General features: G+C 41.2%; 1 protein-coding gene across 8 annotated transcripts in view; it reads right to left on the bottom strand.

Annotated features, from left to right (window-relative positions):
- LOC131253301 (uncharacterized) overlaps positions 1-20,791 on the bottom strand; it is a 145,370-nt gene that overhangs the window by 66,360 nt on the left and 58,219 nt on the right. For all 8 annotated transcript variants that reach the window (XM_058254255.1, XM_058254256.1, XM_058254253.1 and 5 more), the window contains exons 11-12: positions 12,870-12,986; positions 12,533-12,778 (exon numbers count right to left, since the gene is read on the bottom strand). In XM_058254255.1, the coding sequence (XP_058110238.1) occupies positions 12,533-12,778; positions 12,870-12,986 (363 nt within the window). The remainder of the gene's footprint in view (positions 1-12,532; positions 12,779-12,869; positions 12,987-20,791) is intronic.

Genomic DNA, 20,791 nt, shown 5'->3' on the forward strand with positions numbered 1-20,791 from the left:
CTATACTTTGAATCAATCATCTATTACAGCATTTCTCCTCCCCACAGCAGAACTTCAAAATTTGGCCCTACAGGAGAGCTAAAACTTCGGCGGAGCAGCATGCACAAACCGTACATCGGATCAAGCTGAGATTTGGGGTTTTGGAGTCCATCCCTGGCCGGCCAGGGCCAAGGTAGCCTTTTTCTGAATAGTGGGCCCCACACATGTGCAGCCAGGATCACACGCACTTGCATCTGGGCCATTATTGTTGTCCACGCGTGCGGTACTTCTCTGGTTCGTCTCTCTCCTCTCTTTCACTCCGCTTTCACCCAAAATCCCTAACCCTAACCCTAAATTACTCAAATCTCCAATTTTATGCCCTTTTTCTTACCCTAGGGTTCCCCGAATTGGAATTTCTGAATCCCTTGGATTATGGACTAATTACTATGCATGTGTGGATGATTATTTCTTATCTTCGAGTATCGTTTGGTTCATAATTTTTATTGATCAAGCCCTATCATGTGTAGGCCTGGACCCGCATAGATTCCCCTTAATTGAATGTTTGGACTTTCATGTGGGATATGGAATTTGTGTAATTGTTTATAAACTAACATAATCTTAAGCCTGAAATCTTGCACATCATATCTGAATTTCATATCCTGCATCATGTTGCTTGTGTCGTGCAACGCCACCAGAACCCACATACCCACATAACTCACATATTCTGTAAGTCTAATTTGTAGCACTACAATAGTGCCCATACTTCCAACCCAGGTTATTCGACTTGGGTTTTAAAGAGAGATTGGGAAGAAGATTTGGTGTAGTGATTTGTCATAATTTGTAATTAAAAACTAAAATCTAAAGACTAAAGACTAAAGAAAGAAAGAGAATGGAAAGAGGGAGAGAGAGAGAGAGCTTACACCACTTAGTTACACTTGTAGTAGGAGAGAAGAGAACAAAACAAAAGAAAGAAATTAAAAGAGAGAAGGGGGGGGGGGCGGAGTGAGTTAAGACTTGAGACTTTCTTCACTCTAATCTTGACTCTAGACTCTTTAGTCACTCTAATCTTGCACTTGTACGTTGTAAGTTGTAACTTGTAGGTAGGCTTGTAGCTTGCTTATTGCCTACACTTGAAACAAAATGTAAGAGAAAGATAGGAAAAAAATGTAGAATGAAATGAAATAGAAATATAGAAGTGTACTAATATGTATGTAAGAGACAATGCTTGAATCAAATTGTTGAAACTTGAAACTTGAACACTTAATTGAACTTGAATCTTCCTTGAAAAGAAAGATTAGGATTAGAAGAAATGAAGAATGTATGTAAGAGAGTGCTTGAATGTTGAACACTTGAACTTGAATCTTCCTTGAATCTTGAAACTTGAAAGTGCTTGGAAGTGGGAAATGTAAGAGAGGGATTACGATTTAAGACCACTTGGAACCCTTTTTATAGGCAAAAAGTGATTTTTTTTGCCATAAAAAATAAAAAAAAATTTAAGTGTCAACGATCAGATTTATGGCCATTGGCCAATATGCGATTGCATACATCACATATGCAATCACATATTTTCGCACGAGTGGCTTATGTGATCGCATATGTGCCTAAATCGTAAATGCCTCTGTCGCATATGTGATTTCCCCTTCAATGTGCACATATGTGATCGCATATGCGAATGTGCAAAAGCACATGACAACACTGACTGCCACACCAATTGGCATGACTTCCACCAGCGTTGCTACCCCAGTTAGAGATAAGGGCAGCATTTTAGCTAGATGTAGGAAATAAAGATGATGATGAGGCGGCTGATACACATGGCACTCAAGCAAACACATCAGACAATATGAAATTGACTTTCAAGAAACATTCGCACAAATGGATATTTTGAATTTTGTGCAAGTCCTCCCACCAGTCGTCACTAATCAGAAATGGCTACTATATCAACTAGAAGTAAAAAATAAAAAATGTGTTCCTCCATGGTAATCTTGAAGAAGGTTTATATGGAGCCACCTCCTGTCCTGAGATAAAGAAAGGAAAAGTTCATAGGCTATTAAACAATCTCTTACCGCTTAGTTTGAAATTTCAGCATTGTCGTGTCTAAATAAGGGTTTCAGATATGTACATCTTATTCTTCTTTACATAAACTACTAGTAAATGCAATCATTCTAACAAGAGACGGTGATGAAGAAATGGAAAAAGTGATATCATATTCGGAAAAAGTATTTGACATAAAAATCCTTGACTCATGTACTACCTACTTGAAATTGAAGTTTTAAGGCATATTCACCTCCAAAGAAAGTACATCCTTGATCTACTTACTAAAGATGGCATACTAAGTGAAAAAATTGTAGATCCTCCCACTTAAATGAATCATTGTCTTTGTGAGAATAAAACTTAAATATGGAGTGATCCACATATTTATACCATCTTGTTGACATATTTATCTACTCGACCATCACTCAACCAAACATTACTTGTGCAATCAGCATAGTGAGTAATTTTATCCATGACCCCATGCACATCATGAAGGCTATCTAGTGCACTCTTCGGTATTTAAAATCTGTTTTATGAAAAAGGTTGTTGTACTATCATCACTTGAATGGGAGTGGATATTGTGATGCTAATTAGAAGGTTATCTAATAAGTGATAACAAAAGATCTACTAGTGATTATTGCATTTGTGGGATGCTGGGTCGTCTTGGCTTTAGGTCGAGATAGCGCAAATGGATCCCGGTCTGCATTTCCTCTGCCAAATTTCTCTATTCTGGTTAATGGATAATCCAAAGGTTTCTTTCAATCTTCCAGAGGTTTGAGACAAGGCGACCTGCTTTTCCCCTTCCTTTTTGTCATTGTTGTTGAAGGCTTTAGTAGAATGCTAGGTAAAGGTGTGCTAGTCGACCTCGTAAGTGGATTTGAGGTGCTGAATTCTCGTCCCTATATTTCACGTGCTCAGTTAGCCGATGATACTCTCCTCTTTTGTGATACTAAAGAACCATCTATCGAAAATCTCTAAAAAGTTGTTTGTTGTTTTGAGGTTGTCTTTGGTTTTAAGATAAATCTCTCCAAAACAAAGATCCTTGCATTAATCTCTCATTCACTCCCTTCCTCATTTAGCACCATTTTTTTGTTGCAAGCTAGGTTTCTTCCCCTCCTCCTACGTTAGTCTTCCTCCATGCATAGGGAAGCCTGTCAAGCATTTGTGGGATGTGCTTATCAAATGAGTTGAGCGGAAACTATCTCGCTAGAAGTGTCACTCCTTGTCTCTTGGGGGATGCTTGACCCTTAATAAAGCCGCCCTCTCCAACCTTCCAACATACTTCCTCTCCCTCTTTTGATATCCGAAGTCTATTTTGGTTAGGCTTGAGATGCTAAGGAGAGAATTTTTTGTTGAATGGGAGCAACAATAACCGCAAGTTCCACATTCTTAGTTGGTCGGAAGTTTGCAAGCCTATATCAAATGGGGGTGCCAGTATCAAAGATTGGGCTGTGATTTAATTCAACCCTTCTCAGTAAATGGACCTAGGAATTTAGCTTGGAGATAGGTAGCTGGTGGAGAGAGATCATTGACAACAAGTATGGGACGTCTAATGGAGGATGGTTTTCCAACTCCTCCCTTTACAGAGCCTCTAGAGTGCGGAAGGCCATCGCTAATATGGGGTCACAAATTCCAGAAGGCTTCTTCTCTCTTGGGAATGGGTCCCACATACGTTTCTAGATGGAGTGCTAGTCTTTCGATAAGCCTCTCCTCTCTCTTTTCCCCAACCTGGCCCAAGTCACCTCGAACGGGTCTATATCCACAGCCAATTGTTTCTCTGACACGAGGTCTAGAATCCAGCATCATCTTTGCAAGAGAAATCTATCAGATTCTGAGATGGATGACTTCCTTAAGTTCTAGAGCTTTTAAGTGGCGTCCACCCCTCCTCGAGAGTCGAAGACATGCTACTGTGATCCTTAAATTGCTCGGCCATGCTCTCGGTCAGCTCATTGTTCAAGCTTCTTAGTGGATCCCCATCTAATAGTCAATGTTGTTTTCCTTCCCTTGTTAGGTTGTTGAGTTCATTTGGCTTCTTACTAGGGGGACAACCAACACAAAAAGAGGGATGTTTCTTCCTAACCAGTGTTTTAAATATCGACGATATCGGCTGATATATCTTGTATTCCACCTATGCGATACGAAACACAAAAGTAGTGGGATATATCCCACATGTTCGATCTAGTGAGCATTTTTTTATTTCCGATCATTTTTTTCTGTAAATTATGTTAAATTAGTGTCAAATTGTTACAATTCCATGATTTTTTATGTTTTGCATGGAAAATCATGGATTGGGAGCTTAAATTTCAAATTTTGGATGAGAATGACCGAGTTGTGGAAAATTGAAAAAAATCAAAATTTTCCCAATTTCTCGCAAATCGGTTGCAATCTTTGCGTCCAAACATAAATCAAACATGTGTGTAACCTGATCTAGTTATTCTTCTTTTGCTTTTGAATATATTGTTTGTGTTTCCACACATCTTCTTACATTTATAAATTATATGAATAAACTTTAAATATACTTGCATCAATTCAATTAGACAGCGCATAGATTAGGGCCCCATATAAAGAAAACCTATTATGTGCAATTATTTTTTTGTAAGTGTGTATTGATGTCTTTTTTAACAATCACTGAAATTTCATTAAAAACTTTGACCAATCTCCAATGTTTCCCCATGTTTCCAACAACAGTGATACATTATGCGATACAACTGATATCCCATGCGATAACAGATACATATTTATATACCAAGGGTGCGATACGTGACACGATACCAATATTTCGAACATTGTTTCTAACAACTACCTTCTATGTACGGAAAACACAAATTTGATCAACCACCTCTTCATCCACTGCCCCTTCACCCATGGGGTGTGGTCATGCATTCTAACCTTTTTCCACACATCCTGGGTCATGCCTTTTGCAGCCGATGATCTTTTGTTCACTTGGCACAATGAAGGTGCTAGAAACCACAAAGCAATTTGGCACCTAATCATCATGGCTTCTTTGGGCCATTTGGAAGGAGAGGAGCAATTGTTGCTTCCTGAATTCCTCCACTCCTATCACTCCGGTGGTCTCCTTCATCATAATGGACGTTGCAAAGTGGTTGTCCTATCTCTTGATTTCTGACCCTTGTATTCTCTCTTCCCTCTTTGGGTTGTAGCCGACATGGCTTGTTTCTTTGCCTTTGGCTTGTTTTTGTTTTCTTTGGGTTGTAGCAGGTCTTGCCTACTTTTGTCTTTGCCTTTGGCATTCTTCTTTTAACAAATTTTGATAATCTTTGGGGGGGGGGGGGGGGTATAATTTCCCTTGAAATATGGATAGAATCTCTCTTCATAATATATACCGTTTGATACATTAACTCCAATTCCTCACTATAACAATTAAGCTCCGTTCATATTGCAAATAATATGGTCTTTCACTAAAGAACCAAGAATTTTGGTGTATTGTCACTTTGTTCACAAGAAGTGATGAAGAGATTACTCATTATTCTCTTGCAATCAATTGGCAAAAATTATAAATAAATAAACTAGCAATAGCCATCAAATCAAGAAGATCTTAGCCAAGCTGGGCATGATTGATGTCTGTTATGGGAAAAATATACCGACCCATGGGATTTGGTCGGACCGAGATCTAGCATGGTCCATTGAGCTAAGAGCAAGGAAAAGCCCAACCATCCGACTGAACATTAAGGTCGGACAACCAAGGTCAACGCGACTAAGGTCGGCCTCAAGAAGAGGTTAAAGGCTACAGGAACTGGAGATCACAAGAACCCTTGGTCGGTTTAATTAGCGACATGACAGAGACCTTCTTATAGTTCAGTCAGCTATGTGACCTCTGTTAGTCGACCTTAATCGAAGTTCGAACGACTATGCATCGATGTTTGGACAATGACCGACCTAATATGAAGGAAGACCTATCTGATCTTTTCTCTAAGGTTCACGGAAACTAATTCGCAATCAGTTCGGGATCTCGAGATCCTCGATGAGAATCTCGGAAGATCTCCTATACGTTTGGAGTTCTAATTCGACTACAATACGTACCTACTAAACAGGGAGGATCCGTTTAGTATACGATCTCCCCTCTACTATAAATAAGGAGACCCCTAATGGTGAAAGGTACAGGCACATTCTCTCTACCCTTACACAATCTCTACAAAGACCCGGATTCTTGACTTTGGCATCAGAGGGTCCCCTGCGTTAGCCAGGGTCTTCCTTTTTGTTTTTTGTGCAGGTACTCAAGGGTCCAAGAAGGGTTAACCAGAAATCAACATCAACAGTTTGGCGTCGTCTATGAGAATGACACCGAAAGCTATCACCATCGTCTCACATGTTCAACAATGGCCAAAGGGAACAAGAAGGCTCATGCCTCCTCCATTGCGGTTGACCGCGCACCGGCGAAGCAGCTTGGTATTCAACGGGATTCCACCTCCCAATAGCAGGCTGATTCCGCACCTACGAGACTGGTGCCACGGTCCTGCAATATGAGAGGATGGCTTCACTCCCTTGAGCAACAAGTTGAAGCATTAAACAATAACATAACTCCATGAGACAGTTACTGGAGCAACTACAACCTCGATGCACACAACAGGCCGAGCAGGAAGCTGACCAATTGGTCCAGAACCACCCTCAACCCCACGTCCCACAGGAGCCGACAGCTTGGTCGGCAAGACCAACACCTTCTCATGTCTCTGGTACCGCAGCTCTACCTGCTTCCGACCTTCGTCACGAACTAGACAGAAAGAAGCACGGCAAAGCTCCCGAAGTAACCGATGAGGCTGTGGCTGAAAGCGGCGAACCATGGGATGTCGAGCTAAAAGACTTACGTGGTCAAATCGGCAATATGCGACGTACCGTGCAAATGCTCCGACCCCAGTTGAGGAAATAATGGAGGAAACTGAGCCTCCATTTACCGCCGACATTATGCAAGCACAACTGCCGGATAGGTTCCGTATGTAGCAGATTGCTCAATTTTCCGAAACAACAAACCCATCCGAGCATCTGGAATCGTTCAGGGTCTGGATGGAGCTGCACAACGCATCCACTGCGGTCATGTGCCGTGTATTTCCCCTAACTCTAACAGGAGCAACTCAAAAGTGGTTCAGGCAATTGAAACCATAGTCTATCAGTTCCTTCTCCCAGCTCAGAAAAGTTTTCATTACAAACTTTATCGAAGAGAAGGAAAGGCTCAAACTGGCTTCTCATCTCCTCCATATCATTCAGAAAGAAGGAGAGTTGCTGAAGGACTACATCAAGCGATTCAATCTTGAAGCAATGCAGGTGCGAGCAAACTCCGAGGAGATTGCTCTGACTATAATAATGGGGGGATCTTCTCGCTCGACAAGAATCCTCCGACGACAATGGCCGACCTTCTAAATAGGTCATGGAAGTATTCCAACACTGAGGAAGCTTCTACCCTACGAAAGGCCGTTCAGAATAAGCAAATAGCGGCCAAAGAACAACAACCGAAGGAAGAGATCGGCTCGACCAGCGGAAGGAAGAAAAGGAAGAACGACCAACGGCAAGGGAGTCAAGGTCCGAACAAGCGACCCGACAGCAAGTTCAGTACATATACTCCCCTCAATAAGACACCCAAGCAGGGGTCCTTACTCTTGCTCTGGTAGTAGACTCTTAGGAGTTTCGACACCTGGTCAAGGGTTCGAATACCCATAGGTGGTGAAATCCCACTACGGTGTGTGTGCATGTTAAAAATAAAAAAAGAAGAAGACACCCAAGCAGGTTCTTATGGAAATCCAAGACAAGCGCGTCCTCAAATGGCCTAGCAAAATGAAGTCCAATCCCGACAAACGAAATAAGCGAAAGTATGGCCATTTTCATCGAGATCACAACCATTCAACAAGTGATTGCTTCGACCTCAAAGAGGAAATCGAAGTGCTCATTCGTAATAGGCATCTACGAGAGTCGTCAGCGGAAGAGGAGATCGGGTCGAGTCGAAGAATGAACAGCCCATTGACAACGAACCAACCAGGGAAATCGCACCATCTTCGGTGGGCCCGCTGGTGGAGGAGACTTAAATCGAGCCCGGAGAACTCACACTAGAAGCATCAACCATTCTAGCTCGGAACATGAGATCCTTACCACCAGCAGGCCCTCGAAAGAACAAAAAATAGTGTCTTGCGGCCTGACCTTTACAAAAGAGGACACCAAAGGAATCCACCATCCTCATGACGACGCGTTTGTCGTCACGATGCCCATATCCAACCGCAAAGTATTCTGAATCCTTGTGGATACCGGAAGCTCGGCCAACATCCTCTTTGCCCAGGCATTCGACAAAGTGGGAGTCAGACAGTCTCGACTTCGAGCCGTTAAAACCCCATTGCTCGGATTCTCGAGAGGCAAAGTCAAGCCGAAAGGGTCGGTACAGCTCCCGCTCACCATCGGGGATGGGAAGAACCAAGTAACTACAATGATAGACTTCTTAGTAGTGGATTGCCCATACGTCTACAACGCAATCCTCAGCCAACCTTCCCTCAATGCTTTGCGAGCGGTGGTCTCAACTTATCACCTCGCAATGAGGTTTCCGACCAAGCATGGTGCGAAGTTGGTTAGAGGAGATCAACATGAAGCTCAGCAATGTTACACAATGGCGTTAAGAGCTCAACATCAAACGATGAACATAACACGTCTGGATCCTCGAGAAGACTCAAACCAAAGAGAACGTCCCATGGAGGATCTCGTTCCTGTACCGCTCACCAGCTCCAATCTTACCCAAACAGTACAGATCGGGTCGTCTCTAGCACCTCCACTACGAGATGAGATTGTGGACCTCCTTCGACGGTACATTGATGTCTTCGCATGGTCTCATCAAGATATGCCCGGCATCGACCCGAAGGTCATGGTTCATCGGTTGAATGTCGACCCCGACCATCGGCCAATACGACAGAAGCGCAAACCGCTCGGCCCCAAGCGATATGCCATAATCGGGGAAGAAGTGGAGAAGCTCCTCAAAGTTGGGTTCATAGAGGAGATCTACTATCCGGACGGGATAGCCAACGTAGTTCTGGTTAAAAAGTCCAATGGGAAGTGGCGAGTCTGTGTTGATTATACCAACCTGAACAAAGCCTAGCCCAAGGATAGCTTCTCTCCCGAGGATCGACCAGTTTGTCGACAGCACAGCAGGGCATGAGTTACTAAGCTTCATGGACGCCTATTCAGGCTACAATCAAATCGCCATGCATAGCAGAAGACAACCTTCATCACCGATAAAGGTCTTTATTACTACAAAGTCATGCCGTTTAGTTTGAAGAACGCCGGGGCCACGTATCAAAGGCTCGTCAACAAGATGTTCGCTCGCCAAATCGGGCGGACAATGGAAGTTTACATAGATGATATGCTTGTCAAGAGCATTAAAGCTATAAACCATGTATCAGATCTCGAAGAGAAGTTCTTAATCCTTCGAGAATACCAAATGAAATTGAATACGAGCAAATGCGCCTTTGGCGTTAGCTCGGGAAAGTTTGTCGGATTCCTAGTCGGCCAGAGAGGAAACGAGGCGAACCCTAACAATATTCAGGCTCTGCTAGTTATGAGCTCGCCAAAGACAACAAAAGATATCCAGTGCCTGACAGGAAAGATCGCTTCATTGAACCGTTTTATGTCTCAAGCAACCGACAAATGCCTTCCTTTCTTCAAGCAATTAAGAGGGAAGCAGATGGCAGATTGGTCAGAGGAATGTGAGCTTGTTTTTCAGCAACTCAAACAATATCTAGGATCCCCACCACTACTTTCAAAACCTGAGCAAGGAGAATCGTTATTGCTGTATTTGGCAGTTTCTGCCGCAGCAGTTAGTTCAACCATGATCAGAGAGCATGAAGGGAAGCAACTCCCAGATATTACGTCAATAAAGCCTTGGTCTCTGCGGAAACCAGATACCCAGACATGGAGAAATTGGCGTTGGCCCTGGTAGTCTCATCTCGACGTTTACGGCTATATTTTCAAGCACATACTATCATCATCCCAACTGATCAGCCCCTTCGCCAAGTACTGCAAAAGCATGAAGCATCGGGGAGGTTTACAAAATGGGCGATCGAACTCAGTAAGTTTGAAATTAAATTCCATCCCCGCACACTAATCAAGGGCCAAGCAGTGGCCGATTTTATTGCTGAGCTCACTCCCGGGCATGACCAAGATCCGAGCATTCAGCCCGAGCTATATTCCGATCCGAGCATTCAACCCGAGCTAAACTCCGATCCGAGCAATCAGCTCAAGCTAAACTCCAATCCGAGCATTCAGCCCAAGCCATCCTCAATTTCTCCCAACCAACCAACATGGACATCATACGTCGACGGCTCTTCCAAATCTAAAGCTAGCGGGCCCGGTATAGTCCTGGAGACTCCAAATACATGCTTACAGTATGCCTTAAGATTTGGATTCCAAGCCTCCAATAATGTTACGGAATATGAAGCACTGCTAGCCGGGCTTAGGCTGGCCGCCACCATGGGAGTCCAATATCTCAATGTGTACAGCGACTCTCAGCTCATTGTCAACCAGATAACCGACGAATATCAGGCTAAAAAAGAGCGTATGAAAGCCTACCTACTAAAATCTAGAGAACTCGTCGGCAAGTTCCAGAAGTGTGATATTGGTCTCATTCCTCACGTGGAAAACTCTAAAGCCGACATGCTGGCAAAACTAGCTACTGCCGCCAAAGACGAAATTCCCAAGTTGATCCCAATTGAGTTTCTAACAAAGCCAAGTGTGAACGAATCCGATCTAGTTATAGCCCTTCCAAAGAGACCCCCTTTTCCTTGGCCTTTGGCATTGAAGCCATTACCCCGGTCGAGATCGGACTTCCAACTGCCCGGATCTCGTCCTACAATGAGCAACAAAATATCAAGTTGATGGTGCTAGACCTCGATCTTATTGAAGAATCAAGAGAACAAGCTCGGGTCAGGATCGCGATCCACCAACAACGGGTCGCCCATTTCTACAATTCTAAAGTGAAGACGAGGAGGTTCCAAGCCGAGGACCTAGTTCTCCGCAGGACTTTCCAAAATACTGAGGAACCCGGCTCGGGAACCTTAGGGCCAAACTGGAGGGGCCCTATGTGGTAACCAGCATGAGCTAACCTGGATCATATCGACATGAAGACTTGGAAGGCCGGCTCCTGCCACATCGATGGAATGTCGATCACCTCAAAATCTACTACGCCTTAAGGACCAACTTGCACCAAATATACGATCGAATATGTACAGTCCTTAGGGGAACTAGTGCAATAAAACTTTCCGAGTCTACTTTCTACTTCTGTATCTACTAATGATCGTCTACCAAATATCTACTAAAGGGTTTCCCATAATGTGTGGGAGGAACAACTCTTATCAAGAGGCCGACCCTCCAAAAAGAGGCTCAGCCACACGCTACTAACGTGCCCAATCAACGGAGGACTACTTAGGGCTCCCCTTGGCATAAGGAGGAGAAAAGCCCTAACCAATTGATCGGCCCTAAGTAAAAGGGACCAGATCTTCAATGACTGTGAGAACGATCGTCCTTCCTACTTAGGAAAATTTCGCATACAAACATTGTGCTAAAAGAAAACTTGGATTATATTGATGAAGCTCCAGATAGTGCATTACATTAGATCCGAGATAAAAATAAATAAATAAATAAAAATAAAAAGGAAGAAGAAAAAGCCGATGTGCTTAAGCCTCTAGAGGGGGTTGCTCGGAACTGGAGATCACAAGGACCCTTGATCGGTTTAATCGGTGACGTGATGCCGACCTTCTTATAGTTCGGTCAACTGTGTGACTTCCGTTAGCCGACCTTAATCGAAGTTCGGACGACTACGCCTCAATCTCTAGACAATGACCGACCTAATATGAAGGAAGACCTATCTGATCTTTTTCTCTAAGGATCGCAGAAACTAATTCGCGATCAGTTCGAGATCCCGAGATCCTCGCCAAGGATCTCGGAAATCTCCTATTAAGTTTGGAGTTCTAATCCGACTACAAGATGTACCTACTAAACAGGGAGGATCCGTTTAGGATACGATCTACCCTCTACTATAAATAAGGAGACCCCTAATGGTGAAAGGTACACGCACATTATCTCTACCCTTACATAATCTCTACAAAGACCCGGATTCCTGACTTTGGCATCGGAGGGTCCCCTACATTAGCCAAGGTCTTCCTTTTTGTTCTCTGTGCAGGTACTCAAGGGTCCAAGAAGGGTTAACGAGAAATCAGCATCAACAATATCCATGATCTAGCTTGAGGGGGAGCATTAGAAATGTTACGTTCCATTACGTACACTATCTTTGGTACTCCTTTGAATCATCGTATGCTTGTATTTATTTTATGTAACTATTCCTATCACCATGTAATGGTTATGATCGTTTAAATAAAAGAGACCAAGTGAAAGAGGATCTTAACTCTCTCACGACTTCTTTCCCGTTTAATCTCATATCTTTTCTAACACCATAAATGTAACAGAAATTAATACAATCTAAATTTTTAAGGGCTGAATATATATATATATATATAAGAACAAAATGTTCAAGGATGATAACCTGTAAAGCAATCTTCAAACAAATATCTCTAATGGAAGGCCTTTGCAAAATCAAGCTCCATACAGCACTGAGACCTTGAGTAACACGGTCTCCACTTTGTGATTCCTTGTCATTCTTTTCATTGCTTCCAGGAGAGCACAAGCACTCTAACAGTTTAAAGGCTGTCTTTGGAAGATAAGGCGCTTCACCAAGTAATCTACTTAGAGATTTATCCGAAGCTGGAAATGAGTCTCGAAGTGTTTCAGCCTACACACAGCTTTTTACTTAGAAGCATATTGGACACACGAAAGGATCAAGGATTTGATTAATTGAAGGAAACATAATGACGAATACACACCACAGTAGACAGAAATTTTTCATAAATTGAAGTGGCAGTTGTAGATGAGAAGAAGTCATGATCCTGTTCTGCTTCTCCAAATAACCTGTAGAGGACACGTAATGTCAACTCGTGTCCCTGATGACATTCAATAATGATAGTCAGCTGATGCTTTTCAAACAATAAACATGAGTACATTAATTTTTCCATTAACTCAAAAATTAGTAACAGGATAACAGCAAATGAGAGATATGCTGAATGCATTAAATGGTTGCAAACTAGATATAATCATATAGACAGTAACAGCAACGGCTTAATAACTGTGGACTCGACACCAGATTGCATTTTTTTTTTAATCAGGAATTTCTAGTCCAATAAAAATAAAAACAACACACCGACCTTCAAAATGTAAAACAATCCCTTGGACCACTACTAGTCAAACATGCTGCAGAAAGTCCAACCTAACTAGTCAAACATCTTTACCACTGACCTCTCTGATGTCAAGAAGTAACTGAACATAACTCTTAAATCTTCCAGGGAAGTAAGCTCTGTTCATATATTGATTAACATCGAGAAAATTATCTGGATCAGAATAAAAACAAACGAAAATGACCATACTAAATCAAGAACCATTCTCAGTATGTCAACTGCAACTTAGTACCATCAACAACAAAAAGGTCTGTCAGGCAAATGCAACTAGGATGACACCTATAACACCTACCAAACCTCATGTTCCCCTCACTAGGTAAATATTAAGCTTAAGAAAGACAGGAATTGATGGGGGAACGTAGGGTTTGAAGCTTAGCTGCTCAAAGCCTGAGAGGGAGGGTTTTGAGTGCGGAGTGGGGAAGCTGTTCTGGAATATTAGCGAGTGTAAATTCCTAGGAAGAGGGAGCAGATCTGTAAGTCAAGTCTGAAGTGGGAGTGTCACTTGGTTGGAGGTTAGTACAATACAGATCTGCAGGTCATTTGCCAGTAGTGATGACATCACCCCAAACTGAAAGCAATTTGCAAAGAGACAAAGTGACATTTCCCTCTTATCAGGTCCCTAGTATCAGCTATCAACTTAAAGATTCAATAGTTGCTTTCCTTGGAAGTCAAATACTTAATAAACTAAGCACACATATTGCTATAGTAATCTCATTAACTATGGATTATTATATCCAGGTGTGGCAAAGGCATGACAAGGATGCAAATATTGGTATGGCACTTGGATTTTACACAAAAATGAAGGATCAAATATGCTACCAATTTCAAAGTGCCCAGGTATCATAGCACGTGGAGCGCCAATAAATTTTCCTTGTTGCTGAATGATCTAGAGATCCCTCTAGAGGCCGAAAATGATGAATGATATGGAACTTCTTTTTTTTTTTGAGTGGCAAGAAGGATTTTTATTAGCAAGAAAAGGGTCCAAAGGCCAAAGCATACAACAAACTGGCAGGACAATCAAGAGAGGGGCACTTTCTCCAGACCATATGGACGTGGCAAACCCACACTGCTTCCGCCCATGAGAAAACAAGGTGTTGAACTCCCTCAAAATTGTGATTGTGACATTCCTTCCATATCCTCCATAGGAATTCAACGACAAAAATTTGCTACATGGATTTGTGCCTTTAACATGAATGCTGTATTCTCCGAGTGTCGAACAGTTTCTGGATTGTGATTGGCATGACTCAAACCATGTGGAACTGCTCAGACCCGCACCCACATGGATTTAAAGAAGATCCACCATTAAGATACGATTTGCACCCAGCCAGCCACGCAAACACTGTGGCCCTGGGAGGGCGTTAGAATTCCAAACCCAGCCCGTCAGAGCTACTGACACTCAAGGATCAATCTCTTGGCCAACGACTTAACCGAGAAGATTGGATGGATCCCTTCTCAAAAGAAGAAAGTCCTTTATATCAATTGCAACCGACGACAGATGATTTATCAGTTCAAAAACTTCCAACTCTTCCTCTTCTGTGACATCTCTTATGACCAATGGATTCCAAATAATCATACCACTCACTGCTTCAAAATATCTGTACTTTTGCATCCTTGTGAGCCGCCAAGGAATAGAAATGAGGAAATACAATCTGCAATTCAGCTTCCCTGCACCACCTGTTGCACCCAATGTTTTAAATATTGACAATATTGGCCAATATATCCCACGATATAACTTGTATCCCAACTGTGCGATACGAAACTCACAGGTTAGGTAGTGCCGATATATCCCAGATGTTCGATCAGGTGAACATTTTCAATTTCCAATCCGTTTTTTTTTTTTGTTGTTGTTGTTGTTGAAATTACGTTAAATCAATGCAAATGGTTACAAATCCACTGGTTCTTCATGTTTTGCATGAAAAATCATGGAGTTGGAGATTTGATTTTGTATCCATTGGTTCTTCATGTTCTCCAGTTTTTTTCGAAATTTCCTTCAACCAGCTGTTAATTGAGACTATTTCGAAGTATTTAGGAGCATTTGATGAAATGATCATCATATACACTCTCATTTCGAAATTTGAGTATAGGTGGTCTGATTTGGGAAAAATTCGAAATTTCTCCAATTTCTCACAAATTGCTTCCAATGTTGCACTCCAAACATGACATCAAGCATGTATGAGGGCTAATCTACTAATTTGTTAAGTCCTTGTCAATTTTCGGAAAATAAAAATCATTTTTAATTAAAAATTATTAAAATATTAATTTTTATTTTAAAAAAAATATTCCCTTCAACCAACTGTCAATTAAGACCAATTTCGAAGTATTTAGGAGTGTTTGATGAAATGAACATCACATACACTCTAAATGTTATGCATTCAATTTGAATATAATAGCATTAGTTCAGTTAGACAACGCACAGCTTTGGACCCTATACAAATGATACCTATTATGTGCACTTCCTACTGTTTCCTCATGTTTCCCAAAAAGTGTGATAAATTACCCGATACAAACGATATATCCCATGTGACAACTGATATGTATTTGTATCCCAAGGATGCGATACGTAACGCGATACCAATATTTCAAACATTGGTTGCACCCAGTGTTCACCAGTGTTTTAAATATCGACGATATCAACCGATATATCCCACAATATATCTTATATCCCACCTGTGCGATACGAAATGCATAAGTAGTGGGATATATCTCCCATGTTCGATCCAGTGAGCATTTTTTTAATTTTCGATCCTTTTTTCTATAAATCATGTTAAATCAGTGTCAAATTGTTACAAATCCATGATTTTTCATATTTTGTATGAAGAATCATGGATTGGGAGCTTCAATTTCGAGATTTGGAGGAGCATGACCGAGCTGCGGAAAATTGAAAAAAATCAAAACCAAACATGCATGTAACCTAATCTAGTGAACCTTCTTTTGCTTTTGAATGTATTGCTTGTGCTTACACACGTCTTCTTACATTTATAAATTATATGAATAGACTTTTAATTTACTTGCATCAATTCAGTTAGAAAATGCATAGATTAGGACCCCATATAAAGAAAACCTATCATGTGCACTTGATTTTTGTAATGTTTTCATTTGTAAGTGTGTATTGATGTCTTTTTTAACAATCACTGAAATTTCATCGAAAAAATCGACTAATTTCCAATGTTTCCCCATGTTTCCAACAACAGTGATACATTCAAGGTGTTCCGTAACAGTAACGGTGGTCGTAACAGCCACCATCGTTACCTTTATAATACGGGGCATAACGATGGTTACAGCCCAGTAACGGCCATTACAGTCTCTCTTTTTTATTTTTTTTATTTATTGAAAACCCCCAAAAAAACATGTATCTGCCCCGTACTGTTGATTAAAAAGTATGAAAAACATGCGTTTGTCCCATAATAGACCATAACGAGGCTATTATGACCTTTACAAGGGATGTAACGTGTCGTTAACGGCAATTACGGGTCATTTTTTTCCATAACGGTTGTTACGGCCGTTACGACCCCGTAACGTGTAACGGCCTTTACGGTCAAGGTATCCCATGTCGGTATCAGTTGGCGTAACGGTGCCCTCCGATACGGATACGGGGGTGTAACGGCGATACGAGGGCGTAACGGCCCGTAATGGTGCAATTTTTTTCCCAAAAAAATATTAAAAAAATATGGATTAAATCCGGACTATTCTAAGCATTTCAAATATGTATTCATTTATAAATTGAAACATGTTTATGGTGGTGCAACAGTCTACTCTTTGGTGAGAAATTGTATTGGACTGTCTGATGAATTTATGAACCAGATAATCTGAATTTGACTATAAAACTCATATATTTAATTTTCTAAATATTTAATTTATATACTTAACAAGTTCATATCATTTCTCCCAATAGTTCTTTAAAAAAATGAAATTAAATTCTGGTAGATAGCGTTGCCAATTTGGGGCTGACTTGGAGGACCAATCCATGCCCCAAATCATCCTCAAATTCATGCAATTTATTAGCATTATCCCACTTATGAATTGGTGGACATTTATTGGATAGTGAATCATGAAAAAAAAATAAAATCAAAAGGCCCTATTTTAAAAAATAAGCGTCCATAAATTAACAATTAAAACTATTCAAACAATTTGATTTTGGCATTGTGAGTTAACAACTACAGTCCATAATTTAATTGGTAAATTTTAAGTTAATACATGTCTCGTGTACAATTTTTTAAGGGCCCGAATTAGGCGGGACTCGGATTGTGAAGTGTAGCACACGAGTGTCAAAGTTTTTTGGGCCCCACCTGTGATGAGTGTGTTATATCCACACCGTCCATCCATTTTGCCAAATAATTTTAGGGCATGAGCCCAAAAATGAGGCAGATCCAAAGCTCAGGTGGACCGCACAATAAGAAACAACAATAATTAAACGTCCACCATTAAAAATTTATTGGGGGCAACAAAAGTTTTAGATCAAGCTGACGTGTGTTTTCCCTTCATCCACGTCAGCATGACCCAATTAACAGGTTATATGGAAAATAAACATTACAGTGGACCCTAAGAAATTTTGAAATTTTTAATGGTGAGCATTCTATAACCACTATTTCCTATGGTGTGGTCCACCTGAGATTTGGATCTTACTATTTTTTTGGATCATGACCTAAATGATGTGGCAAAATGGATGGACGGCATGGATAAAATACATACATCATGGTGGGGCCCACGCGGCATGTGGAGCGATAACAGCGTACACACCTATATAGCTGTTGTATTGACGTCAACAAGTCTTGTGGATCTGATAATGAGGTATGTGTCATATCCAAACCGTTCATTCATTTGACGAGCTCGTCTTAAGGCTTGACGCGAAAAATAATACAGATCTTAATTATCAAGTGGACCACACTGCAAAAAGCAGTGGAGGATTGAACATGTACCATTGAAACCCTTTTTGGGATCACAGAAGTTTTGGATCAATATGAAATTTGTTTTTCCTCTTCATTCAAGTCTTTTTGGCCTTATGAACGGATTGGATGGAAAATAAACGTTATGGTGGGCCCTACGAATTGTTTAACGGTGAAAATCATTATCTCTGCTGCTATTTTTGGTGTGGTCCAGACGATCTTTGGATATAATTCATTTTTTGGGTAATGCTCTGAAATGATCTCTAAAAATAGATGAACGGTGTAGATATATAATAAATACATCACTGTCGAGCCCATGTAACTTTGATCTACTTTGAACCATTCGTGCAACTCAGAGCTCGAGGAGTGTCAGCGCTCGTCTTGGCATGACACGTACATACAGCAGCTATATAGCTGGTGTGTGGTACACTAGAGGGAGAGAGAGGGGGGGGAGAAGAAGAAGAAGAAGAAGGCCCGCAGCCGCAGCAATCCGAGAAGAAGAAGAAGAGGAAGAAGAGGAAGAAGAAGGAGAAGGAGAAGAAGATGAAGAAGAAGAAAAGAAACAAAAAAAAAAGGTATATTTTTTTTCCTTTTTTTTTTTCTTTTGGCCTGTAATAGCCGTTACGGGTAATAGCCATTACAGGGCCGTTACGGTCACAGAATCGGGGGGTGCCCGTTTCGACCCTGTATCGCGTAACAGTGTCGGCCGTTACCGTTACATATCGGCCGATATGGCCGTATTGTAACAGATACGGACGGATACGGGACACCTTGTTTACGGCATCGTAACGCCTTTACGGCACACCATGGATACATTACGCGATACAATCGATATATCCCATGCAATAACCGATACGTATCCGTATCCCAAGGGTGCAATATGTAACGCGATACCGATATTTGGAACACTAGTTCAACCCATACACTGACATGAAGCACCACTAGAACCCTGACACAATATCTCCAAGCACCATTGAAACTGAAAAGAAACCTCCCCACCAGTCCACCTTGAACTAGATATTATAATACCAGCCCAACAGTATACCCTATGCCGAGCCAACAGAATTGATAGCAATCCAGTATTTCAAGGAGACACTCCATAAAGAATCCATCACTTTCCTATCAATTGGTTGCAACTTAGTTTCCTAAAACATAACCACCTGAGCTTTCCATCTGCGACACAACTTTTATCTTGCCCCTTTTATGTTGAAACCCCAAGCCCCACACATTTCAGCTTAAAATCTTCAAGTCGGCACTGATCAACCCATCTTCCCCTTCCTAGCCAGAAACAAGGCCTCCAGACTTGAAATTATAATCTGGATATAGACTTACCAATTCCCTAGGACCCCCGTGTATTGGTCTGTTCTGGGCCTTTTTTTTACGGCCCTGGATTATAGGACGAGGCACCACTGTTACTGTTACGAAACAGCCATTATGGTCATAACGTAACTATTTTTTATTACCATAACCATGGTTGTCGGCGATGATGCACCAAGAGTGTAAAGGGGATATAAATGAGGGCGACACATTTGCTATGAAATGAGGGCAAAGGGTCATTGGCGGAGTCCATGTTCGAGTTGATGCATTCGATGAACCTAATTTGCAAAGATTGGTGCTCCAGATCATAGGCGGTAGGGTTGAAGACCCTTGAGCATCCACTTCACCAGGCCAGTAAGTTACTTATGCTTGATATCATTTGTTTCTACTAGTAGTAGATTACGTAATACTCAAGTTTGTAAATACGACCTTTGTTTAAATGTTGCACATTTTTATGTTCCTGATTAAATAATCTTTGGGTTTCAAAATAGTTTTTGAACTTAAAGTACCTATATGCACTTAACCTCTTGAAGAACAATGATCTGAAGATGGTGACCATCTGAAGATGGTGACCCACCAGGTTTATGATAAGATATTTCCAAAAATAATAGGAAAAGAAAAAAATTGGGAATGAGGTAATAATGGATTTAGTCTTTTAGTTTATTACGGTATAATGATCTAAATATTGGATGAATTATTAATACTTGTAAATTGTAATTGACATCTATTGCTTTTTCGAAATGTTAAAGGCCAATTCTCGTCCACATCTACAAAAGCATTGAGGGATAAGATGATGTCATGTCAGTATATGAATTAGTTGGAATTTAGAAGTTGGAAGTCTTGCCCCCATGCTAAATGTTATTGCATTGAACTAACACATACTCATAATGAATTGGTAGCCAAGTGGCAATCCATGCACGGAGTCAAGGTTCCCACACTATAGTTATTGGCAATTTGTGTGCTAGCACCGAAAGGAAATGGAATAAATGGTTGCTCATCCACACCAACAAGAGGAACAAGTTGGACTATGAGAAGCTATGGAAGCTAGTATTTGTGTCACTGTAATATGAAGTTATAAGGAGAGGCAGTTGCAAGCAAAACATAGGCAGGTTGTAGAGTGTGACCCATTGGAGATGATGGTTATAGACATGGAGGCCCATCTTGGTGATGATGGTCATACTAAGGACTGACTTTACAAGTAGGTGACATCAATTGCCTTGAATGATGCTTATGGAGGCCCTAATCAAACAATGTGCGAAGGAACCTCATCTCTGGGTATTGACATCAACTAGGTCATGGAAGAGCAAAGGACTC

Source organism: Magnolia sinica, chromosome 8 (assembly GCF_029962835.1).
Source record: "Magnolia sinica isolate HGM2019 chromosome 8, MsV1, whole genome shotgun sequence".
In the NCBI taxonomy this organism is placed as follows: domain Eukaryota; kingdom Viridiplantae; phylum Streptophyta; class Magnoliopsida; order Magnoliales; family Magnoliaceae; genus Magnolia; species Magnolia sinica.